This window comes from Ciconia boyciana, chromosome 3, assembly GCF_034638445.1.
Source record: "Ciconia boyciana chromosome 3, ASM3463844v1, whole genome shotgun sequence".
Classification (NCBI taxonomy): Eukaryota; Metazoa; Chordata; class Aves; order Ciconiiformes; family Ciconiidae; genus Ciconia; species Ciconia boyciana.
In genome coordinates this window covers 127,081,401-127,108,140 of record NC_132936.1, presented here as the reverse complement: position 1 = coordinate 127,108,140, position 26,740 = coordinate 127,081,401, and the positions used below count along the sequence as shown (strand labels likewise).

The 26,740-nt window shown below is 40.5% G+C and overlaps 2 protein-coding genes across 7 annotated transcripts in view; one reads left to right on the top strand and one right to left on the bottom strand.

The window, feature by feature from the left end:
- The window catches only part of PSME4 (proteasome activator subunit 4), an 87,826-nt gene extending 65,341 nt beyond the window's left edge, over positions 1-22,485 (bottom strand). Inside the window, exons 1-3 of one of the 3 annotated variants that reach the window (XM_072857574.1) lie at positions 22,108-22,485; positions 20,725-20,866; positions 7,345-7,448 (exon numbers count right to left, since the gene is read on the bottom strand). Coding sequence is in view for 2 of the 3 variants with exons in the window: in XM_072857570.1 (XP_072713671.1) it covers positions 4,554-4,729 (176 nt within the window). In the remaining variant the exon portion in view is untranslated. Of the gene's footprint in view, positions 1-4,553; positions 4,859-7,344; positions 7,449-20,724; positions 20,867-22,107 lie in introns of those variants that run through there. The other 2 variants (XM_072857570.1, XM_072857573.1) reach the window with 2 other exon arrangements.
- ACYP2 (acylphosphatase 2) overlaps positions 22,099-26,740 on the top strand; it is a 49,189-nt gene continuing 44,547 nt past the window's right edge. Inside the window, exons 1-3 of one of the 4 annotated variants that reach the window (XM_072857576.1) lie at positions 22,099-22,533; positions 23,192-23,279; positions 25,496-25,605. In XM_072857576.1, the coding sequence (XP_072713677.1) occupies positions 23,217-23,279; positions 25,496-25,605 (173 nt within the window). In that variant the 5' untranslated portion in view covers positions 22,099-22,533; positions 23,192-23,216. The remainder of the gene's footprint in view (positions 22,534-23,191; positions 23,280-25,495; positions 25,606-26,740) is intronic. The other 3 variants (XM_072857575.1, XM_072857578.1, XM_072857577.1) reach the window with 3 other exon arrangements.

Below are 26,740 nucleotides of genomic sequence, written 5' to 3'. Positions count from 1 at the left end.
ATCCAGCTGTGCATTAGGACAATGACAGAAAATAATTACTTCTAGAAAAGGGCTAATCACCTTTTCCTCAAGATTAAAAGAGCAAAATGTAACAGTAGGGAACTGCAACATTTTCAGAATATCCCCTCACAAAGGACGAAATATCGCCATTACTAAATAAAAGAATATAGGCAGAACTTCATGAATCCTGAAGAACGCCTAGGGGGTAATCACACAGATACATGCTCACCATATAAGTGGTAGCTCTTCAGGATAAAAAAAAAAAATTACTAATTGCATTATTGGGGAAAAAAATTAATTCTAGAACTAAATTGCTGCAAAACAAAAAAGAAGACTTCTTATATGAAAACAGGTAATATTACATTGCAATGATTCTTGAAATCTTAATTCCACTTCTCTTTTGATTCCTCCTTTAAGAAAACCATCAAAGGTTTTATGAGTTCTCAAACTCTACCAGTCAACTGCAAAAAGGATAAATAAATTGTCCTTCATTGTGCTGGTCCACTGGGTTCTTATTTGGAGTTCAGCTACATGAAGAGAAAAAAAAAAAACAACAACAAAACCCACCCACCCAACCTAAAAAAATGTGATTAGGAAGTGAAAATTCTGTTTGCAGCTCCATCGTTTCTGCACAGAGTGCAGGGCCTCTGGAGATTAAAAAAAACACAAACAAACCCACCAAAAATTCCCTATTCTAAAAGTATTAGGTATCCAATCTCTCACTCCACAATTACAATAGACCTATTTTTAGGAAATGTACTCTCGTATCAAGTGGACATCCTAAATTGCCCGAGAAAGTTGGCTGCTCTGCTACAGTTAAAAATTGCCTTCACTTATGAAGCTGAATAAAGCACTCTCCTAAATTCCTAGCTATCTATTTTCATTTTCTAACACACAGGATAGGATTATGATTGGTCTAAAACTCAGTTTTTGACAAATTATATGAAAAACAATGTATCATGCTCAACAAGACTATTTAAAACACATATACATGTATACAGTATACACACACATCCTTTATGCGTCCAGAAGGAAAGCTTGTATTTTTCTGATAAAGATGACAGGGAAATAGATGTAAAACAAGATTTATAAGCAACAGTGATTAAAATACTTCAGCAGAGTCCAGCTGAGATGTTTTCATCCTCACTGTAACTTTGTGTCCTGTCATTCTGATTCAAAACAGTTGAGCTGCATTTTTCCACACCTTACAGTCAAATGTCATTTCGTAATAAGCCTATACCTGACAAGCTCATAAAATAACATTGTCAGGAATAGAAACTGTGTCCCTCAGCTCCAAAAACTCTACCCTTGCCTACTGAAGTAGAAAGCACAGAAAGACATTTGTGTGTTTTCCAGGCTGCAGAGTCAACTACATGTACAGTAACTATTAAATGTTCATATTATACTAATATGCTCATTTACAAGCTATGTTCTAAAAAAAAAAAATCTATACACAAAGTTTCTATGTATAACGTGAAAGGGGGAAAAATTGAAACAGCAGCCTATTTTTGACCTAGGGACCATAAGAGTATGACGCAAGTCCATTAAGCAAATTATTTTGATGCAACCTGCTTTTTCCCCACACAAACACACTGTAGCAAGTTATACAACTGAGATTCAGTCTTCTGCTTTCACAACCGGATTAGCATTTTATAAGATACAGATTTTACTAGCCAAAGTTGGAGGAATCTTGGGGTAATGATTACAGATTTAAATGCCAATCTTTGAGGCAAGCAGTTTTACTTGCGTAAGTCCCACTAAGTCGAAAGTTACTTAAGTAACTGCACTATTTCTGTCTTCACAGAAAAGTTCTCTTACCACACTCCACACATGCATCCCAACCAAAGAACCAGTTCGCATCACTGAAAGTTATGCATAAAAGAATTATGCAAATCAGCTTACAGACATTATATCTGATAAACTCCAATTTTGCTCTTTTTTTCCCCCGTACTCAGTTCGTGACATCAGACAGCTGAAACAGCTGGTCTTAAGATAACTATGTGCAAGTCATGTTTTCAGCTGTTGGGAACAGAAGAAATACAAGATCTCAGGTTCAGCTGTCATTGTGAAATAGGAACCAATACTCAAATTTTTAATTCAAAAAAAGATTTGAGTTTCACTTTCATTCTTCATACTCTACAGGGTTTATACAGGTTGTATAAAGTTGTAAGTACCTGAGGAAGTGTAACTACACAAGTATATAATCTGCATGCAATTACTCATTTATATGTATGTACATATTACAAAGTTTGTATTAACATTTGTATCTATATAAGAAATAGATTAAAGACATGTCAGCCAGGGTTCCGAATTATAAATTATTTCACAAAAAACGGTGAGAACACTGGCTTTTATAATTCAGACATTTGCAACAAAGCTAAGCAGCGATCATACCATTATGAAGATTCTGGGCTTTTTTTTTTTTCATCAAACAAATTTGCTATTTACTGTAGCTGGCCAGCAGGGAAAAAGGTAGTAAGTTGATTTGGAGATGAATCAACCACTATCAACAGACAGCAAAATGTTGATTTTATTGTCATTATCCTATAATTTGACTTAGGTATGACATCAGAAGACCATATGGTTGGAAGTGTTTAATCTAGGCCTCAACTTTTATTAGCGTGTTTCATCCTGCAGAAGTACTTTGTCAAGTTAAACTAAGAAGCAAAACATCTCTCCTGTTAAGTACACCAGCTTATTTTTAAACCAAGCCCACTGTTTCCTTCCTTGCCTACATCCAAACATATTCAGAGTCTTACTGCATATAACATGCCACAAAGAAATCTTAGGACTAACAGGCATCAGACAAGTTGCAAACACACACAAAAAATTCAAACTTCAAAGAGTAGGTGGAAAACCACAAATTAGAGCCTCCTGACCTTTCCGTGATTCATAAAGTAGCATAGCAGCAGTTCTCAATAGGCTAAATTCACTGCCCTGAAGCCTAAACTGGTAACAGTAATTACACTTTACAGAGTGAGTAATAGGGTGATTCTAATACAACCCTGCACATTTTCAAAGGACTTAAGTGCCACATTTAGCTAATGCCGATCTTTCTCGTAGTAAGAACTGCTACAGTTTATTTCAACTTGATTAGTACATGAAGTTCTACCACAGGTACAAAGGCAACAGGTACCACTGAAACCAGTACGAGCTAAGCAGATGGCTGGGGGGGGAAGGGAAACAGTATTGAACTGGTTCCAAGCAGGTTTAAACTGTCACATAACGCAAACATGTGAGTCATTTTGCAACCATCAATGTAATTCTATCTAAGAATGCCTCTTGGCAAATATAAAGACACTTACATTTCAATGCATACATATCAAACAGATTTGACTGCCAAATATACATTAAATTCCCAATTAATATTAAAAAAAATTTACTTATGTAAGGAGGAAAATTGTAAGTGAAGATTTCGAAACTGTACAAAACGCACATATCTCATCGTTTCTAGCACATAGCAAACACCATTTATGAAGGCACACGGAGCATTTGGCAAAAAAAACATGATAAGCATCTACAGAAATATGGTTTACTGATTGAAGCTACAGGAGTCATTGTCACATGATGCCATTTTCAGTGCCAGAGTGTCCAAAATAGCGGCTATTAAGAAAAAAGGGTTAAGTACACTTTGTAAAATTCACCAAGAGAAACCTATGTTCTAGTCAGTGCTATCTATGAAACCACTGTGTTTTTATTTATATTAAAAACACCTTGCCAGCACACACGGCAGAGCCAACATCAACATAAACTACACCGTGCCACAGCACAGCCAAGGTATCAAGGGCACCAACGGTGTTTACTCAGCGTTAAGCCAGAATTCAATCCTGCGAGCACTAAACTAACAAATAGCCTGTCTTGAGAAAGACTTCACATTCCTACAGCAGAAGTTACGTGGTGATGGTATCTCGCACAACTTGCTTAAAAAGGCAAGAGGTGAAACAGGTGGCCAAGTATGCATTAAAAAAAAAAAAGCAACAAACAAACCCACAAGAGCTTGATTCGTAAAATTCAGAAAGCTGCGGAGACGACAGGCGAGCTCTTGGAAACGAAGCCACCTTTGCCCCCATTTCCTATGCCGAAGTACTCGCGGGCCTTGCGTAAGCCACGGGCTGACGCCTAGCTACCGACGGGGAAGCGCGGGCAGCCGGCCGGGCCGGCCAGCGCTGGCCGGCGGGGCTGCCCGGGCTCCGCTGGCGGAGGTCGGCCCTCGGCGCCTGCCCGCAGTCCTGCCTTGGCAGCACCCCCGATCCTCAGCCGAGCGGGGGGCGCGCACGGGGCAGCCGGCACCCGCTCGGCTCTGACGAAGCGGCGCAGCGAGAAACCGTTACGAAGCGAGCCTGCCTTCCGCCGCGCTCCCAAACAGCCCCACCGGCCCTGGGGCGGCCCCGCGGAGGAGGGACGAGCCCGGCGCCCCGGCTCCGCACCCTCTTAGCCCGCAGGCCCCGCTCCGAGGCGCCTTAACCCCCGGGCGCGACACCGCCGCCCCGTCCCGCCCCGCCGGTGGACGGAGCCCCAACAGCCCCGGGGAAGGACCCGTTTCGGGCACTCACGTCGAGAGCTTCCTGGTCCAGAAGAGCCCCCCGGGCCACAGCTCCTGGAGCTGCACAGCCCGGGCCAGGTTGTCTTTGATCTGCGCGAGGAAGCGGGCGGCCTCGGCCTCCAGGCGCTCCCCGTAGGGCAGCAGCTTGTTGTAGACGATCTCCTTCTGCGGCGGCGGCGGCGCCATGGCCGGCGCTGCGCTGCTTCGCGCCCCGCCGCCGTCCCAGCTGCGCGCCCGGCCCGGCCCGGCCCCCGGCGGTCACCCAGCGGCGCGCCGTGACGACACACCGGGGAACGGCCCGTGAGCGAACGACCGCCCGCCCCGCCCCGCTCACTTCCGGCGGAAGGCGGAGGCCGAGGGCAGCGCGCAGAGGCGGCCCCCGCCCCGCCGAGCTGTGCCCCGCCGTACCGGGTACCCCCACGCACAGCCCCCTTTCTCCTCGCGCTGCGGCAGCAAGAGCCGCCTTCCCAAGGAGAAACCCCGCGGGACCGGGCTGAGGAGAAGCGGGAGCGCGAGGGGGAAGCGCTCCCTGTGCCCCCTCGCTCCGCGGACGGGGCGCGGGGGTAGCCCCCGCAGACTCGGGGAGCCGAGGCGGAAAGGGCGGGTGCAGCCACGAGGCTCTCCGTTAGGCAGCTGGGTGAGGAAGACGATGTGGTGGAAAGGCCGTAACTCCTACTCGAGTTCAGAGTTCACTTTCTGTGGCTTTGCGGTTTATTAAAAAGCCCGTTTCATAAAGCTGCCGCCGTCCCAACAACGTAATTCGGAATAAAAACATTCACTTTCCAGCTGCTCTCAAGAGCAGAACTGCAGAAGGGAATCGAACGTTGGTCTTCACCCAAAAAGTGTACTGTAATGTGAAGTGGGGATGGACTTCATGATGGAGATAATTAGCCATGGAGTTTGACAGCAGATTGTGTGGCTGTCTAAGAGGCTTATTGGAAATAATAATGCTAGTCGCTGAAGCAGAGCTCAGCGGTGCCTGGTCCTGCCGTTGGCCTGTGGGTGTAGGATAAAGCCTGTGATGGATATGGGATCACAGCACTGGTGGTACTGGTAGCTTTTATCTCCAGCTGTCTCCTAAATATAATTGTTAATTGAATTTCCCTTCAAGAATTACATCGTGACCATACAACAGCTGCAAACTGATTAGATTTAAACCTACTGACAAAGGCAAATCCTGTTTTCTGATCTTTATGCTCAAACTAGCTCTGCTTAAAATTAAAAAAAAAAAAAAAGACAGCTAACTAAATGCTGAAACACATTACAAAGAGGAGAAATGCCACAGAAAACCTACGTATGATTAGCAAAGGCCATAATGCTCAGATATTGTCATGGCATTTTCCTGAAGAGTGCATTTATACCATCTTGTTACATGCCTTTTGTATCAGGTATTGTTTTTATTTCCAGTCCACCGCAACAGGAAACGATCCTGCGTGCTATATTCACGTACGCCTTTGTGAGCAGAGTCACACTACTTTGCTACAGTTACCAAAACAATAATCGGCGCAAGTGCTGTAAGTCTCTTCTGACAAAGAGTACTAATAAATCAGCTTTATATGAATAAGGTTTTCCCAGGTGCCAAAGGAGGCTCGATACTACTTCATCGCTCTTCCACCAAGTCTTTTTCTTGTAATGTCTTGGGACAGTTAAAGTCTATAATCACTTTTAGTGCACCACATAGCTCCTTTTCCTAAAGCTTCAGTGACAGTAATTGGTCTGGGCTATGGGATGAGACTAGGATAAAATACTCTGCTAATTTCCCTTGATTGAAGTGCTACAAAGGCCAAGCCTTTTCAAGCGGGTATTGAAGAAACAAAGTTAGTTCTACCTTTTCTCACCTTCCTAGACCTATACTTTTAATAAAGGAAGCACGACGATTTTGTTTAATGTTCAATACTTTTGAAATACCTTTCCATTCCTAGAGGATTTTGTATCGCATAATCTTGTAGGTTATGTATATCAACTTCTACATTATTACAAAATAGTCGGACTTCGCTATGATTTTTATTGTGATTTGGAGGGTATTTGTTGACATCTTTAACAGTGGCTTTACAATTGCATTCTATCGCCTCATAGCCACATTACACAAAACAATTTATACATAAATTTCTGTCCTTTCTGGCCTGAATTGAAAATGAAACTTGACTATGGTCAAATTTCTATGGTGATAAAGTACACCTTGTTTTAGTGTTTTGCTGGTGCAAACAGGAATAAGCAAAAGGTGTAGCTAAACACTATGAAATGAATAGTTTTATCATCAATTCAGACAAGGATAAATTGGATAACTGGCCCAGAAGCTGTAATAAAATAATATCCATGTTTAAGTGAATATATGTGCCTTGAAACTGAAAAGTCTAAAATTACTTATTTTTTATCATTTATGGGCAAGTCTTCTTTCCTACTTAATTGCAATAGTGGTTTGTCCAAACAGCCGTTTCCAATGTGGGAAAGTGTCTATTAAATTTGAAGCACACAGAGTTTGTTTGGACTTGGAGAAAAAAAATATCAAAATTACAGTCCAGTTTTCTGAAATTGAAGTTGGCAGATACATAAGGAACGTCAAAGCTGCATTCTGTTGCTTCACAGCTACGTTATCACGAAAAAATACTCCTGCAGTTTCTACCCTTTCTAACCCGAGCTAAAACTGAAGCTTGATTTTTCACACATTTCTAAGTATTGTGCAATGTGAATAAGCACCTCTGACCCCAGGGAGCTTATTTTATCTGAACCAGCAAGCCTCCTCATCCGTGACCGTTGCACCTCAGACACACAAGTGCCTTCCACCAGAATTAAACACTTACCTTTTGGGGAAAAATGTGCAAAGTATGCCATCAGCACCTCAGACAGTCATCGTACTGATCTGACCTCTTCATTCCCAGAAATTCAGGATTCCTGTTTTCAGAATCTGGAACAAGGAAAAGGAGATTCTGAGTCCATTCGCAGTTACAACAGTAAGCATACTACATGTACTATATGTACTTGCATTTTCAAAGTATTTTCTGCGTATTGATTAATTTACTAATTATTAAAAAACTAATCTTTTCCCCCAGTATGCTGGCATTCTGCTATTTAAAAGGAAAAAAACTGATACGTTTTGCCAAGTGAGTCAAAAATAAATTTGTTCTTCAAGTTTGCAATATGTTTTGGCTGCAGCAGTGTGTAAAAGCACATTTGGTTCCCGAGTCATATGATGAAGGGCTAGCTTTCATAACAAGGAACCCGTCTGTGCTACTTGCATCAACAGCTTTTTCCTCTCTTATTAAGTAGGAGGAATATGAATTGCGAGCAACCCAAATATGGTTGCCACCTGTTGTTTTTGGCATTAAATCTTCAGAATTGATGAATCCAAGTGTTGTAGTTGTGAAAAAAATACAATCTTCCCATTCATGAGAAATTTTGACTGTTAACAGTGGCTTAAGTCACGTTGGGCGTTGTTCACACATTCCCTTGTTGAACGGCTTGCTGCCTTAGGTCAACTAACACCAGCACTGTCATCGGTATTTAGGAAACTTGTCACTCAACCTTAACCACGGTTTCTACTATCTCAGCTCTCAAGCAACTACTTTTCCTATATAGACATTTTGCTTAGTGACCCATCTGTCCTTTCTGACCTAAGTTGAGTAATTTTTTGAGTGACATTTTGCAATTTGGAAAAGAACACCCAATCCAACAGGAGCTTCATATTACCTGTATCATACCTGTCCTGGTCTGTGACCCCCCCACACATCTCAAAGAGCTCCATTACAGAAAGGAAGAGGAATAGCTTGCTTTTTGATGTTGTCAGTGGGGAGGATACTCAGACTTTCTCTCATCCCCATGTTTCTAAATTGGTCAGTCATCCAAAGCAGGCACCGAAAGATGCCAAAGAGAGTCAAGAAGCTGCTGCCATCCTGCTCACCAACTTTCAGACAAGATGGCAGTAACTTACTTTCTCCAAGAAGAAGCATCTGTGATTACTAGCTGCAAGTCTTCAGACTAACAAGGGCATTTTCATTGCAAGGAGCTGCTCTGTCCCTTCAGGATGGGGACTTGAGCCTGTAATTACAGCCTGCCATGAAAGCGTTTACTCCCCTGCCCCTGGGAAACTGAGTTGCTCTAAAGATTATGGGTAGCAGCAGTTCCTTGTCTGGTATAAACAGTGAAGAGCGGTAATTACAGCTGCTTGTCTCCCCTCCTGCCCCTAGGAACTCAACTGCAGTTATTACTTTTTTGAGAAACAATGAGCAAGACGGCAGTAGGATTAGTCAGTCTAACCAATCTTCTGAAGTGTGTGAATGCAATTTAAATCACTAATTTTAAGTCAAAGAAACAGAAACACTGATTTTAAAATCAACATATTTATGCTGGTTTGTAGCTAGAAGATCTCATCTGGAGACATGTGACCTCCTTTGCCTTATTTAGTAAAAACATGACAAACACTGCTCTACCTAAATGTAGAGAAAATTTCCACAAGCCAGAAGACTACAACTTAGAAACATACCTGTTGCATACACTTCTATTTTACAGAGAATTTATCTATTTGGAGGATGGGGGCAAGAGTGATTACAGCATCTGAATGAGGTGCCAAGGAACTTAAGCTTCCTGTGTAGTATGGGACAAAAATAGGTTCTTCTAAAGCGTGATTCAGAGTAACTAATTTTAGGTCCTTAAAGTAAGGCTGTCTAAATACTCTGTTACACGTTTCAAGTTGGATGGGGAGGTGGGTTCAGTATCACCTAAAGCACATACACTGAACACTAATACTGTTCTGTTTCTGTAATGCCTGTTTAGATACACATGTTTTAATGTAAGTGGGACTTTTCTCAGTTTAGCCTATATTGTTTGGGAAAGGAACAGAAATAAAAGGCACTTGTGAAGAGGTTAAAGTGTTAATATAGGCACCTGCATAATTTGTAAAACTTTACTACATAGACAAGGCTGACCGAATATGTGCAACACTGCTATCCTTCACTTTACATTCTTGGTGGTTCTGTTTATGAGAGTTCAGGCCGTTAAATCCATCCTCAATTATATCAGTTCACAAGATACTACTTGGCCTCCTCTCCTTCCCAGCTAAAGTTAGTGGGTTACTGTTCTTACAAGGATGGACAGTCACTGTTTGTACAAAACCATGAGCAAAATCCTCCTTGGTGAACTGAACTAATGTATAGAAAAATTGGTTTTCCCTCTCCACTCCCTGGATCTGTTCTCTTTAGGTGTCTTATTGCCTAAGATTTGGAAAGCAAAATTGTCTCAAATCCCCACAAGAGAGTCTGGCTTTGACAGTCTGTTTCCTCTGCATATCTGAAACTCTTGAAGATATCCGTGGAAACTGCAGTGCCTGCAGGGAGAAAAAGTAATAGACTTGAGCCTCATTATAGGAGCCTCCTGCTGATTTCTTTCTAAATTACTCATAACTACTTGAAATAAATAATAATTCCTGGGATATTAAATAAATGCAGCCAACTTCAGGGAAAGAGACATTACTCTTTTTTTTTTTTTTTCTTTTTCCTCTTGAGGCACTGAGATGGATTTTTCTGTGTCACTGTCTTGCCAAACAGAAACCAGCTGCAGAGGAGCATGTGATGACAGTGAACTCACAAAGGTCAGTTCTAGGGATTCTGCTGTTCTAGGACATGAAGGCAACACAGTCCCTTGGCAGCCTGCAGTCACTTGCATAGAAACTGCCCATTATGGACTTTGCAGTTTCATACTGCTACTGTGTTTGCCAAAGCAGAGCTGTGGCAGACCTTACCCCAAGTGCTTAAGTAGCTGATGGTATTTTTTTTCAGTGGTAAATGCATCTGTTGCATCTTCATCTGCAGTTCTCAGTTCTCTCGTTTGTCTATTCATTTCTCTCATTTCATTCTCCTTCCGATTCTCAGGTTAGCGAAATGGCAACTATATTTAACTCTTCTGGGCAGGATTTACCTTTCAAAATAGGAGCAAATTGTGACATACCAACTCATTTGATAGTATCGTACTTCACAAATAGTCCCATTGATTTCAGTGGGGTATCACAGACAGCAGTGTGCTTCGCATTAGAAGCTTATAAATATTTTCTTTTAAAAAAGCCTTCAAAGCCTATTTGGATATCACTGATGGATGGAACCTGTGAACAGGTGCTCTTCATCCTAAAATATCTGCAGTCTCTCCTCTTTTGAATGAGGCATTAGCTGAAAATGTAAGGTCTTCCATGTTGTTTCAGTTAGGAGAAGAAATTGGCAATGTCTATTTAAAAAAAAGAAAAAAGTATAAGGTCTGCTTTCCCAACTCAGGATAAACCAAATAGCAGCCAAAAATCTTTGTTCAGGTTTTCAACCTTGTTTCAAGCAGCATTCAGCACAAATAATTGTTGTGTTTATCACGGCCATAGCTGTTCAGGCTTTAATTCTTTGGGTGGATTGTGTACTCACTGTTTCAACATGTGGATCAGAAATATTCAAATATTTATGAATTCTGGAAGAGAGGCAAGCTCACTTAAATATTCCCTTAAGCAACCAATCCTTTCTCTCCTGCTAAAGAATTATTTATACTTTGCTTCTGGCTGCATGGTTTTAGGCATTGAATCTGCATGGTAGACTTTTTGGCACATTTCTAAAGCAGCAGCTTCTCTCACGGGGTATTATGGACACATCCAGCAGATTAACAAACCTTTGAGAGGATCATGTGAAACAAGCTCAGAGCTATCTAGCATTCATTTGATCTAACGTGGCAAGTTGTTTATGCTTATGTCCTAGTAACGTGGGGATAATAAGTATAATTGTGTCAGGGGCATTATTATGGCAATGCAGGTCCCGCTGACTAAAACTGGGATTCAAGGAACTGTAAATTGGTGGGGTTTATTATTGTGTCAGGTGTCCCCTTAAGAAGAGTTCAAGGTGAAACAATGACTGTAAATGAACACTTCATAACAACCTCGGAAATATAACGGTCAAAAAGGCCATTTAGGATAGAAGGAATGTTCTAATTAAGGAACACAATAGGACTGTAAATTCAGAGAAACCCCAGGGAGAGGGAAAAGTCGCTTTTGCCACATTTGTGTATTGTAACTTAAAGGCTAAGCCCAGTGGAAAACTGAGACATATTTAGTATAAAGCCAGAAGCTGCCCTTCTGCTGGGCAAAGTACCAAGAACTGGGTGAAAGAACTAAGGAAGCTTAAAAAAACTCAAGTGAGAAAGAGAATCTGTCTTGAAGAAAAAGAGCAGAAAAGATAGCTTGTAATCTCAAAAGAGAGCTCTGCAGGACAATACGGTAGGCGTTAACTGTTATTTCCTCAGACAGATAGCAACACCACTATCTACAACCCCCATGTGTTTTCTTTTTCAGTAACATTGCAATGGATTAATACAGAATCTGATTCATGCTTTCTTGGCTTTGCCAAATGCATGCTCAAATCCTATAGCCATGCTATGAATTAATCTGTCTGATGAGATATGGTTGGAAAAATGGTTGTCCTTGGGGATTCCAGCCCTCTTTGCCTGGGAAAGATGGAGTAAAGGATTGGTCATCAGCATCTGGAACGGTACCAGCAGGAGGCCTGATAGGCTCTGAAATTAGAAGAAACTGGGTCAGAGTCACTCTGGTTATCCCCAGCAAATGAACACCTCTGAAAAGCAGGGCATTTTGAAATGGGAAGTTGGGAACAAAGGGAATTTGGGGTGGTGTCAGGGGTACCAGAGGTGTTACAAAGTAGGGAGCACTTTCAGATCGCAACAGAGCATACAACAGCTTGATGTGCTTTAGCTGCCAAGAACAACACCTCTGCATCACATCAGCTGCAGCGCTTACACTGTAGGCTATGAGGACAGCCGTACCAGCCAAGACCATCAGCCCTGTGTACCTAATGCTATCATGCCTCTGCTCAAAACATGGGATAGCATTCCCCAGCTCTCCAGGGGCTTTTCAGGGAGTGGTTGGTACCATCAGGGTTGCTTTGTTCAGTATCTCCTCCTAGTTGCCTGATTTTGATTTTTTTAAACCTAGATATTCACCTCTTTTCTCATTAGATTCCCGGGCTCTGTGCCTTTTTCTCTCTCCAGCCCACGCAAACATTTCTTTTTTCCAGGAAAGCTTTCAGTTTCTTTAAGACTGAACTCAGTCTTTGCTGCGGAAATGTGCAAGAACAGTTTCCTGTGACAAGACTAAAACTAAGAACTAAAGACTAAGAACTGGGCGTGCATACAATTTTACTTCCCCTCTGTATACTCTCCCTTTTCTTCAGTTCACAGACAGACATCCTGAGTCACAGGCTATTTCGTTGTGTTTAATAGTGCTAAATTGGTTTTTCATCCCCTCATTCATCTGCTTTTTAAGCTCATTATGTTTTGGCATCAGTGTTCCATAGCCGCAATTTCTGATTCATGCACAGTATGAAAAGTTGTTCCCTTTTGTTTGTCATAAACTTGTTACCCAGTAATTTTGTTTGATGCCCACGAGTTCTCATATGTGAGAAATAATGAGGCCTATTCACCATTTATGATTATGCAGACCTATGTGGTATCCCCTGGACAGACTAATATTCTTCTGTCTCAAGAAGACACAGGAAAACATTAGTCTCTTTAGTCTTTCGTCATATGAAGCTGTTCCAGGCTTCAGATCGTCCTTACTAATTTTGTCTGTTGCCTTTTCTGTTGTTTTTGAGGTAAGGAACGGCTAGAACAGGATATTTGGTAAAGCCAGGGTTTGCACAGTGACCTGAGGGTATTTTCTGTTTTGCTCTCTGTTCCTTTGTTAACATTCTTTTCCTAAGGGCTTTTCTTGACAGCCACTGAGCATTACACTGATCTTCTCAAAACTGTTCACAGTAACTCCAGAATCTCTCTCTCGAGTGATAAATGGCTCATTCAGAAACCACTGCTGTGTTTGCGTAGTTTGGTGTGCTTTTGCTCTGCACATAGTGTTTAATAAACACTGAATTTAGTCTGACTTTTTAATGCCTGGTCATTTCGTGTAATGAGATACTTCTGTAGTTCTTCGCAGTGGCACTTGCTTTTACTGCCCAGAGTAATCTAATATAGGATTTTGTCAACAGCTTTTTAAAAATCCAGAAACACTCTATTGACTAGATCACCCTTTTGCACATAATCACCGATTCCTCAAAGGCATTCAAGTTGATTCGAAACATGAATTCTCACTACAAAAATCATGCTGATTCCTCCCATTTTATCAGAACTACTAATGTTTTTACTAGGTTGGATGGGGAAGATGGCATCAAGGTAGTATAAGAATGGATGGAAGTTTGGGTCCGACAGCAGCAACCTTTTTATCTGTGCATAAACCTTGTGTAGTTAGGACAAAAGAAAGGGCACACAAGGCCCTGATGTAGAGGTCTGTTTCATTACGTTTGGCAATGCACTAGGTCTTGCCTGCTGCATCTAGATAATGTGGTATGTGTTTCTAGAGCTTCATCCCACCTTTCAGAGGGAAGAGAGTGTCTTCCTTCATCCAGATGCTGATTGTCACAAGTTAATGTCTTTGAAACATACTCCCCTCATTTGATTGGAGCTGGCCATCAGATTCAAACTTGGAGAAGGATATTGGAGGTTGACAGGCAGAGGGACACAATGAGTGCATAAACATTGCTTCTTCAGGAAAGAATTGTTATTCTTATCAGCTTAGTCTTACCAGTATGAAGTCTGGTATTGGGGAACTCTGAATAGAGAATAGAAGGACCATCTGAAACCATCTGAGAGTTCTCATGTATTACAATATAGACAGTATCTATGGACTTATTGTCTTTCATGCTTTCTCTCTTTTTATCTTAGCAAGATGAGCATAGCAACATGTTTTCATTGTTATTACTAATTTACCATTTATTTTTCTAGCAGAAATAATAACTCAATATACCACTTTAAGGAGGCAATATTATGGGAACTCACAGTAAAAGTTTGGAACAGACTATTCACTTTCCCAGAGAAAGTCTGAATTAAAATGACAATATGACAATATTTATTGCTAAATCTAAGAAGCAATTCCGACCCCCCCACATGTCAATGCCAGTTGCTTGGCCATCACTGGTTCTCAGATACCCCTGTAAAAATAGCAGCTCTTTTTATCTACTTCAACACAAATTGTAACTTAAGCTTTTGAAGTTATCCAGTTCCAAGAACTGAAGCAGTAATCAATTCAGCGAGACTTGACTGAAATACCTGATGACACAGGCTGCACTAATACATTTCAAGATTCCGAAATACTAATTAGGATTTCTCTTTGTTGCTTTTGAGAAGAAATAGTGGGCTAATGCAGTTAATGAGAATAATCAAATAGTTTCACCGAACTGCAAAACGCAATAGCTGTCAACCCACCTCCATTATAAACCATTCCTTACCAACCCACACTCTTTTGTGCTTTCTTAGATCTTTTATAGAGCCCTAAATCCTCCACAAAATCTGACATCATTGTTCTAGTGGCTGTGGGAAGGGTGATGCTTAAATTTCCCATATTTCAATGGGAATAAAGAACTGCCTTAAATGACCACATCTCCACCTCCTCAGCATGTTGCATAAGAAGAGAAAAATATAACCATCAGCAGCATCTCAGTCAATGTTTTCCCCAAATTTTAATGTGTTTCCTGTGAATGAAAATTTCATAAATCAAACGTCAGATAAATCTCCTTCTGCTTTCCTATCAAACCATGTGACTAAGACATCTAATGTGCTCCTTCTAGATGTAACAGGATGGCCTGGGCTCCCCTACTTCACCGAGGCCCAATCCTTTCGCACTTTCTCTCTTTCCCTTTGGAGCTCGCTGATGTCTCCAGTAAAACCTCAGGAAGCATGACATTTCAAATACTTAAATAATAATCCAGGTAAAACAGAGATCACAAAGACAACGCCAAAAGAGCGGTTTGCTAAACTGAAAAATTTTAACATTCTGCTTGCATGCAGAATAAACATTTTCCTCAATAACATTGCTTTTACATGTTTGTTAGTTTAGGATCTAATTTAATTTGCATAAAACTCCTAGGTCTTGGATTTACAAAATTAAAATATTATTATGGTTCAATTGTTCCTTTGTTCACAAACTGCTTATAAAGTCAAGTTATACTTATCTTCTGTCATGAAATTATACCCAGTGACTTTAAATCCTTGCAGGCATTATAGTAGGTGGATTTGTGTTTAGATTTAATCAAGCCAAGACTTACTTGATCCATCATGCCAGCATAGGACTGACAGACTTAACTTCAGATTGCACCCTCTGATTCTTATGCTTTGGAACTCAATAGTATAACTCTATCAGTCACATTTTTGTTTCAGATGGATTTTTTTGCTATAGGATACATCAGTTTCTCACGTTTTATTTACCAACACTTTATGATTTAAGAGAACTTTGTAATGACAATTCAAGTCTTCAGGGCTGATTTCCTCATACCAAGCATTTATTTTTACCCAGCGGTTTAGTTCCTTGTTATGTTTTCAGATTAAAGTTTTTACTACTTCTAACTAGAACTGACTTACCTGAAGATTCTTGCTTTTTATGTATCAGTGAAAATACTTTTTAAAGCTTAATTTAGACTGAAAAATCTGCACTTCACTCATTTTCATGTGGTTTTGTTGGTGGAGGTTTAGTGGTTTACTGCCTTAGATCTTTATGTGGAGGAGTGTTAAGCAAACTAAGGACTTTGACACGGCAATGATTAAAAAAAATGTTGAAAAGTGGACAGAAGTTTAGTTTCATCAAATATTCATATCTATATATGATGTCAAACAAAACTATCGAGCTGTGAATAGGTTCAAAAGCAAAAGAACTTTGGGGATTACTGCTTTAACTTAAAAAATAAAAGCTCATTTCAGAGAAAAATACAGTTGTTAGATCTCGATGACCTAGGCAGAATCAGGGCTTCAATAAACAGAGGGTCTTCCATGCAATTTGCTGTACGTGAACATGGTTGTTCTACATGTAGGCTCTCAGAATAACTGAAAAAGCACAAAGTAACACAAAACCTACACAGTAGAGTCTAGCCACAGTAAAATAATGGCTTCACAATTTTATGTCTGTCACCATATAACTTGTGTTACTTCATGTAAGCAGTCCATGATTTTAGGACATGAGAGGGACAAATTTAGGTCCCATCCACACAAAGTTTGGCTGCAGTCCTGTAATCTGATCTGTGTAGGCATGACCCTTCTGCACAACACTCCACTTGCTTAAGTGAGCCTCTGCACAGGTGTGTGGGTCCTCCCACACAGATCAGATTGCTGGATTTGGATCTTGCATTATAAACAGATCAGGAGACAAATGTTGTAACCAGGTCACCTGCCTGTGCTATGGGTATACTGTAGATTTATCTATGACGTATTTAATCAGTCAAACACCAAACAGATATTTTAGCAATTGTTATTTTTGTCCATACATTATTACTTCAACAATCTTTCATTTTTATTTTTCCAGAAGGGTAGTCAAATCCTCTTTCAAAACTGAATGCAGTACTTCCTTCAACCATTCTGCTAAAGTTTTTCTCTAGGTTATGCAGTAATAATTGCAATATAAGTATCCAGGTAGATCATCCTCAAAGATTTTATGAAATTTATATGCTTGAATTTCAGGTTTTGCAGTTTTACAGTACAAAGTCATTTTTTGTTTATGATGCAGCTAAAGAAAACAGTTTCCTTCTATGTTGTTCTGTTTCAATGTAAGACTTGATTTTTGCCAAACACTACTTTGTTTTTCAGCTTGTTAGTTTATATCCAGATGCTCCCTCTTAACAGACATCCTTTTTCTACACTTCTCTACAACGTGCTTAGACTCTCTATGATATATGAATATACCATATGAAAGGTATATGAAGCCTAAATCTTGACTTCAGTTGACACTTTTACATCTATTCCACTTGATTTTTAATTTCCTTTAAATAAGCTGACTCACAGCTATTGGTAACAGTATTAGCAAAACCCTTACAGGCTAGGAACACTTCATTGTCTTGTCCTAAAGCTTATGGAATAAAAGTTGTTTTGTGTTTATTTCTGCACAGTTGCAACATTTCTATTCAGTAGTTCTGCAACAAGCCATTGTTTTATATCTTCTACAAAAGAAAGCAGACTAAGGCTCTTCAAGAATCCCCCTGTGTGCCTGTCTTGTCCTTCAGACTTCTAAAACTAATCTTTAATGCTTAAGAGAAGAGGACTACTATTGATAGCCAGTGATCTACAGAAAGAGGAAAAAATGGGATGAAGTGAGACCATCTCTTATTTCACAGTTGGTCAAGATTAAGCCTTCAAATAGTTTTTGGTATATTTAGGTATTATGTAAATAAGGACTACCAAATAAAGACCCTGAAGAAACTTGTACAACTTCGAAGTAAAGTCTGTAAAGCTGAAAATCCTATTAATTTTTATTCAGAAATTAAGTCATAAAAGCAAATACAATTTAGGAGAAGAAAATGTGATAAAAGAACAAGGAAAAGAGGAAGACCACTGAAGAAGGAAGGAAGTTTATAATTTTGTTTGAAGAAGTAAACACAAAGGAAGTGCAAGATGTTATTTTAAAGGACAGAAAAGAAAGACTGATATACATTGCCTTAGACAGAATACAAGTGAAAAAAGAAGCTAGAAATTACAAACTAAACTTACATAGCTTCTAACCTTCTCCCTGGGTATTCAGTGCTCCCTAGGTAACAGCAACAACCAGGCAATGGGAGCAGTAGCTTCTTTTATCTAGAAGCTTTGGTATCCTTTGGGAAACCACACATCACAATCAGCTGGGGGCCGTTTGCAAGTGAGTCAGGTTTAGAGTTTGGTTCAGATAAAGAGAGTGATGACAGTTGCACAAATATTAAAAACTCTAAAGAAAATGTATAGCTAAAGATACCAGCTAGCAAGCCGATGGCTGAGAGAGAGGGGTGAACTCCAAAGAAACGTTAGGAATGTTAACAGTTTGTAGATTGTGCAAGAAACTCTACAAAAAGGTAGCAGGAGAGCAGAAATGCAATCATGGACAGGTCTGAGGAGGAGCCATGTTAAATTAAAATGGTGCAGAAAAACAGCAGCATAGTTACAAGTTGAAGGATGAATTAAGACAGCAAGGTGGGAGGTTATGTGCCTGATGGGACATCCGTGTGAACACCAAAGACAGTAATTGTAGGAGTGGAAAACATCAAGTAGATACGGTGGTGTGAGGTGACAGCCACATAGAGAGAAAGCAGGAGTAGTGGGTATTGAAAGAAAAAAAGGTTTTAATGGTTTTCCAACTATTCTGTGCGAGAGATGAACAAACAGCATAAATAATGATGCTACAACTTTCAGAATAACTTTGATTTAACAACCAAAACAAAAGTTTAATAAACAAGAGATTCTTTTATCAGAAACTTTTTATTGATAGTGGTCAGTGTCAAGGACACCAGTTGTCCTGACCAGCCTCACCTGGGACCCAACCACACCCTTCTGCTCCTTGGTCCAGGAGCTCCATTTAAGCTCAGGGCTGAACACATCCTCTTTCCCTATGTCAGAGGCAGGCTAGTTTTTGGTTCTGTCTTCAGCCTTGCCTCTTGGATACACCTTGCCTTTATACTGTAGGTACATTTCTAGTCCAGTCTTCTACTGCTCCTGGATGGACCCTACTGCCACCTGCTGGCTCTGCATGCCCTGTTCAGGTACTGTGTGCTAGAGTCACTTGCAGCTCCTTGCATAGCCACACTTGAGCTCTTCTCCAATGTTTGGCTGCAATAGCACCATTGCTGGTTTTTGGTGTTTTCCAATAATGATGCTCTTTAATATATCATTTCGTTATGCTATGATTAAAAACAGGATAGTGGGGAAACTATACTGCATTTAAAGTAAGTACTAGGAGGAATTTTTAAAGGCTTAATGCTCAGAGTAGAGGCGGATGACCTAGTGGTAAAACTAGACCAATCTGCAACACAGTTTTCACCAATTGCAAAAAGCTTACCAAGTAAAGCACCTTTCAGAATAAAGAAGCCCTTCTGTACAAGCTCAAGTTGCAGTAATAGTTGTTTCTATATGACACTGTGCTGGGAGTGAAAGTCAATCTGTATATCAGAAGTGAGAACACAAAACAATGTCTTCTGAAAGAGAGAGGAATAAAAGCTGGCTAGCACATACTTGAATTAACAAGGAGATGTAGTGATCAGAAAAGAAAAGTGAAATTAATATGGTGAAATGGAGATGAATCTTAAAAAAGCAACTGCTGTGAGCATAGCAAAGGCCTGGGCAAATTGGCACCATAATGGTCATTGCTGGAATTCACTGCAGCCTGGAATCTCTCACTTAGATATTTATCATGACTGTTGCTGCTTTGTTTTAGTAATAAAAAAGGTCACCCTTATTTAATGAGTAGCAAACTGAATCCAACGTGTGGTAATAGCTAAGCTGGCAGCAGTTACGAAAGACACTATTTTATCTCCAGATGTTATGGCATTACATTTTCTGTTCATCCTCAAGCTCATCCTAAAGGTACAATTTGTTCACTGCAGGAAATGTTCCAAATCATTTGCATTCCTCTGCAGTATAAGCAAGGAATATATCTTATGCCTTAATAGATGTAGGTGTTTAGCATTTTTAACCATTGTCTGTAGCTTTAGGAAGTGCAACCAGCTGATTCTTCTTAGGTCGACATCACCACCCTAGAGTAAACAGCTGAAAGAGGGGGAAAAAGTCAGAATTTCACTGACTTCATACAGACTGTCTGCATTTCTTGATAGTGTATGCTAAAGCTCTTTTGCTAATTAGAGTATTTAAATACTGTTTGTTTACTGATATTGATTACTTGGACTGTAAAATCTTAGGTGTTTCATGGTATCATATTCTGGAGTTCCTCAGGCTCTGCATGGTATCTCTGCTACTTGTCATGAAATAATGAGAAAATCGGACTCGTCCAGGGAAAGAGTGGCAAGATGTTGTTACGGCAAATAAAAAAAAAAATCTTAAACTGATTTGTCTGAAAAAAGACAACAGCAGTAGGAAGACAGGAGATGGGAGTATCTCTGAGCCAGGAAGCTCTCAAGGACAGTGACAGGAATGGATTCCCATCCTAAGAAGGAGCCAGTGCAGATATGAAGAGACCTAACTGAGTGACACCAAGAAGCCTCACTTGAAAGGTCAAAGATAAAACAAAGGTTGCCATTGCCAGTACTGGAATGTGCAGATAGCAAAGTGTAATCGGTACCAGAATAAGCTCTGGTTTCAAGGTTTGCATTACAATGCTTTATACTGTAAATAGGTTGTTATTGTAAATTTATTTTTACCTGTCTTGCTCTTCACTGCTGATAGATGGCAGCAAATGACAAAAGATTTTCAGTCTATACTGCATTCGGTTCCTCTTTCTGTAGAATCCTCCTCTTTAAAAACAAAATGGTGCTGACTCCACACCAGCAAAATGTATGACCCCTGTAAAAGGCAAGGGTTTGATTTAACATGTTATATAGTTAAAGCAAATGATGGAACTTTGTCCATTGTGTTCCTATTCCCTGTGATACTGGAAGTTTTCTAAATTGATGTGAATATTTTTGTTCTGCACTGAATTGAATGGTTGTTTCTCTAGATACTTCTTGTTTCTCTAGTTACTTGATGAGTCTCAGAAAAGCAATTTTATTTTTTTCTAGGTCTTGATCTATTTTTAACTTCCCTCTAGTCTTGAGATCCAAACATGTAAACAACTCAGGTTATGCTGCATTACTGCTAGGACATGAAGTGGTGTGTGGGAGGAAATTGCCTAATGGAGAAACAAAATAAAATTGTTAGTTCGATTTTTATTGTGAAGTCACAGTTAACCTGCCTTTACCTCTTGGTGAGTAAGAGAAGACAGAGTTCATCTTCTAAGGTAGGTTAAATGTTGTTTCTAGTGTAGAATTCTGCCTGAAGACACTTAGATTTTTCCAAAAAGGCAAATATGGGGGCTTGGGGAGGGGGGAGATAAAAGTTAAACTGCAAGCAGACATAGAACACTCCAGAGAAAAATCTTTGTGGTGTTTGTTTAGCAGGCTGAATCTCTAACCAAGTAGTTTCTGGCCTGTGTTTTTGCATCTGTAGCATCTACATAAAAGAAACTACATGCAAACACTTCACAAATTAAATAATGAGCACTAATAGATATCCCTGAAGGTTTGGTGAACAGTTTGCATGAGGTGAGCTTTCTATCTCTGAGGCCTGCTGCTCCAGCTGAGGAGTCCAGCCCCTTGCTGGCTTTGGTATTTGCCTCAGCAAAGTGGTTGAACAGGGAAGAGAAATGAGCATTTAAAACTTAGTGTGAAAGCCTAAGTAATGTGGAGATGTGAGAAAAGTCAGTCATGCAGCCTTGCCAGAGAGGGATGCCCAAGATAAATCTGGGGGTTTTTTAGTATGTTTTAGCTCTCAACTACTTAACTTTCCACCTTATCAGTCAAAATTACCTCAGTTCAGCCATGTATGGCAAATACTTTTTGTTTCAAGGACTCTTGTAAATCACCGAAAAAGGCTAATGCTTGTTACCTATCACGGGATGCTTGAGGTGGGAAACCTGGCTGGGCACATGCACCTACTGCACCGGCCCTGAAACAGCAGACAGTCTCGTTCAGACCTTTGTGTTCTCAACGTATTTCTATCCTCAAATACCAGAAGGACGAACACCTTCACGAGGGCTCAGTAAGTACCTCACGACACGCCGTTGGCTGCAGTTGCCGCAGAGCGCTTGTTTTCCCGATGCGGCGGTGCAGGGCCGCGCCTCCCCTCACAGCCGTGGGACCGCGTCCCGCACGGAGGGAGCGGTGTTCCCCGTGGAGTGGCGGTTTCGCGGTTTCTCCCGCCCCCAGTCCGGGGCCGCTTTGGGGTGGCGTGCCCCCTCGCCGGAGCGCCTCTGTGTGAGCCGGCCGCTTACGCGGGAAGCTTGAGCCTCGCGCGCTCCCGTCCGGGCGCCGCTCGCCGGAGGAACGCGGCGGCCCCGCTCGGCCGCGGCCCGGAGAGCAGCGCACGACGCGACAGCAGCTCATCCTCCGCCGGCGCGGCCGCCATGTCTGCCTTGGCGAAGGCCTCCGGCGCGCTCAAGTCGGTGGATTACGAAGTGTTTGGACGAGTGCAAGGTACAGAGGGGCTCTGCGCTCCGGGGCAGAGGGGGTGAGGGGCGCCGCACTGAGGCGGCGGTTGCGGCGGCGCCAAGGGCGCGCGATTGTGGCGGGCCGCGCATGCGCGCGGGGCCAAGTGAGGCGGGCAGGGGCTGAGGCGACGGCGTCGTGTGGGGGAGCGGGGGCGGCGCGGGAGCGGTCGCCGCCTCTTCCCTAAGGGGAAGGGAAAAAAAGGCTGTAAATATGCCGCTACTGTAAGGCTCGCCCGGTTCCCTGGGGGGCACAGGCTGTTCTGTCAAAAGCACTCTCCGTTACCCGCGTTTATGCTCGCGTCTTCTGTCAGCGCGGTTATGTGGGAATGCCCGCCCTCCCCCCGGGTTGGCAACAAAACTTAAGTCAAAGGCAATTCCCATACGGCAACATCTTCATTAGAGAAAGCTACATGCGCTAACTGCGTTAATTAAAATACTTGTCCAAGGGAAGGCTCAAGGCCAGCTTGTTGGCAAATTCTGTGGAGTTTGCCCAATGTTAAAATTTCATAACTGCTCTGTGAAATCCCTGCAAGAAAAGACCACAGATGATTTGTATGCAGTTTACTATAACTTTATATTAAGTGAAGTTTGTACAAGTGGTATTTTTTCCAATTATTTTAATGTCTCTTTCTTTCTTTTTTTAGGTGTTTGTTTCAGGATGGTAAGGCGATGTCTGATTTACCAGTTCTACTTTACAGTATAGTATTTCCAGTGCTAAAAATACGGCAGCAGGTCTGTAGAGTATAAACATACCCAACTACTGTTTTGAGTTCTAGGTTAGATGTTTAAGTATTGCAAGTGGGATTTAAATGGAAAATAATTTGTTTTATGTTACTGTTATATTAAAATGGATTTTTAAAAGCTTACTAACGTGTTGCTTGTTTGTATAGTACCTAAAGATTGGTTTTGGATTACTTGTGATAAAACAGCCACAAGAGTGTTATAACATGGTAATCTTTAGAAAGGTTAAATCTGATTATCTTGATATTAGCTTCTGAAACAATGTGTTCCAGTTTAATTTTTTTAATGGCCATTATAGTACCAGTATTTAAAGAAGCTTTTTGTGTTTCCTTGTAACAACGTGCTACAAACATGCAGTCTGTGGCTCATATCTCAGCCAAACATCTCCACCAGCTCTGAACATGCAGCAGGTAGTTTTGCGTTTCGCAGAAACCCAAGAAACAAGAGGACGCATTTCAAATAAGAACAGGTTTTTGCCTGAAAATAGCGGGCCATGCTTAATATTAGGCTTAAGTTTTTATGCATAGTTTATATGTATTGTGAAATAGTGCAAAATTGAAATGGATGGAGGGTTACAATATAGTATGTCTTGAATCTAATTATTTTATCAAGTGGAAAAAAGTGTATGTCTGCATAGTATGTGATGAGCAGGTGCAAGCTTTCTCTGCCTGGTTTTGAGCTGACCTGGAGCCACGTGAACACACAGCACAGTGCCAGTCCAGAGCTAATAAGCAGTATCGAGAAACAGGTTGTCAGCTGCATTCCCATGCTTTTGGACAAGTTTGCATGGAGAAGCTGCTCATAATCAACTTGAAAAATACTCTACGTAGTTAGCAACACCTTCTCATTGCCTAGAGTACCCCAAAATTTGTTTTGTCTTTTGGAATGTAGTCCTATTGACCTGAGATTTGGCTGTTGGCATTAGAGTAAGTGTCTAAAGAGGCTGGTAGTGCAGTGTGCACATTTAGTGTCTGTGTACTGTTTTGGGTATTACTGCACATACTCTGAAATATTTGGTGACTATTTCTCATCAAAATGTATTGAAAACTCTTAGATCTTATTATTAGAGCCATCAGTCTGTTGATGTTCTGTCATACAAGATAAAAACATGGGCCGCATAGTCTTATAACTCTTCACAAAATGTGCAAGAAGCAAAACAGAGGAGGTACCTTTAATGTAAATAAATTTGCTACTAATGAAACCAAGTACTGTGTATTGGCTAATAGGGTTTTTATTGTCCTACATGGAACAAAAATTTAGTGGATTTCTGCAAAACAGGCTTTCTGTTCCCTGCCATTTCAGTGTTCAGCGACAAATTATGAAAACTGTGCATATATTTCATATGTACATGAAAAACAGAAAATGAGAAAGTTTAAAAAAAAACCTCAAAACCCAGGGTACTTGGAAGTTCCTGATTTTATCACAAGAAGTGACTAGCTGGAAAACAATAATTTCTTGTGGTATTGCAAAAATATTAGAAAAACAGTATAATTAGATTATGACCTTTGCTGCTATTTGTTAGTAGTAATGCAGCAGCTGGGGGTAGAATTTAAGGGGTGAAAGTCAGGTGGAAAGGATTTTAAATGAAACTGGAGAAAAGGAACTATGAAATTTGTATATGTAGCAAATTTAATGAGTTTAGACGCTGTGATTGTTGAAGAGGCGAATGAGCAGTGATAGGAGCTATAGAGGAATAGAGTAGGTACAAGGGAGCGGTGTGGGATTAGTAGAGTCCTTTGTGATCAAAATGGTGTTAAAAGTTCCTGAAATAAGAGGAGCAGGTCTTTGGCCTCTCTGTGGATGAAAAAAAAGCCTCACACCATCAGAAAGTTTCTATGTATGTACATATGATAAAGCAAAGAGGAAGATGACTTTTATTATGAGCAGTGTAATGTCTTGGTGGGAGCCATCATATGTATAGGTTTTTTTAAGAAAAGTATTAAAAGCTGTCGAAATGGAAGTGGGAATTAACTCATGCATTTATGTATATGTAAAGTCTCATTCTTGTCCAAAAGTTGGCTGCTTCTGCTGCAACTTCAGAGCTGACAGAATATCTTAATGCCTGAGTATGAGCATCATCTATGGATTTTTTTTTTGGTCTTAAGTGTAGGTCTTAAAGCTATAAAAATGCAAGTGGGGTTTTAAGTGGTATACATGTGCTGTATGTGCCGACACTGATTGTCGTCTTTCATTATTTTTCAAATCAGTACACAGAAGAGGAAGCTAGAAAATTAGGAGTGGTTGGCTGGGTTAAAAACACCCGTCAAGGAACTGTAACGGGTCAAGTTCAGGGCCCAGAAGATAAAGTAAATGCAATGTAAGTATTTTTGTGGGTTTTTTATCTTACTAAAGTCATTTACAGAAATATTTTTAATCCCAAGTGACAAGTAGATTCATAGGTCAGTAATGTAACAGTACTTTAGATAATCAGTTTTGGTCTTAAGGAGTTGAGGAGATACATTCTTTTAAGCTGTAAAAAAAGCCTTGAAGCTTTACAAATAGTGTGTGGTATCAGCCAGTTTTAACTTCTTCTAATGTCACACAGTTTGTGAGTGTATTTCCCTAATGTATTCTTTTCTTGTGAAAAGAAGAAAAAGGTTTTATTCATACACATGAGCACAGATGTGGTTTTTAATTCTTCAGAACATCTCTGTAAAGAAACAGGCTGAAGAACTTACTGAAATGCTTGCTCAGCCTGTGCTTAGATCAATTTAAAGGAAACTGGGTTTAAATATGATTTTTTTCCCCGATTTAAAAGAATTTTATACATTAATAACATTTCAGCAAAGGCCTGTAGTCTCTACCATCTGGAAACAAATTTTGAAATATTTTGGTATCTTTAAAAGAATGGATATGATTTTCTTTATTAAACTGCCAATTTCCAAATGCTTACAGCTATCACTCTGAGGAAATGATGCCTGGAAAAAACACAAAGCCCAATTCAGTTCCTTCCAACTATTATTTTTGCAAGTGCGTATAGGGAGATTGTTGCGAGTTTCTAAAAATCCTTCAGCGGTTTGTTCTCTCAACAAAGGATGAGTGATGGTAAAACTTTCCTTTGTGAGCTTTATTATGGATGAACAATTACTAGTGCAAATTCTGCCAGGACTTTCCAATACAGGAATTGCTTCAAAACTGAACTTAGGTAAAGTGAAGTTGTCTTTTGCAGAGAAAATAGTGTTACACCTTCTGGTAAAGATTTATATGTGATTCTCTTATGTCACAGAAATATTTGTAGTAATTTTCTTTGGTCTTGAGCTTAACATTAGGTTGCTTATCTTGGGCTGCAAAACATTTACAAAGCCAGAGAAACATCAGTTGTTTGTTTCCTAGGTCAAGTTTATACTTTTTTCTGGAAGACCTTTGTTAATAGCCTGATCTAAGTATTTTGTAAATTTAGTATCCTGGTGCATCTCTCTAGTTAATTTAGAACACTGAAAATGAACATGTGA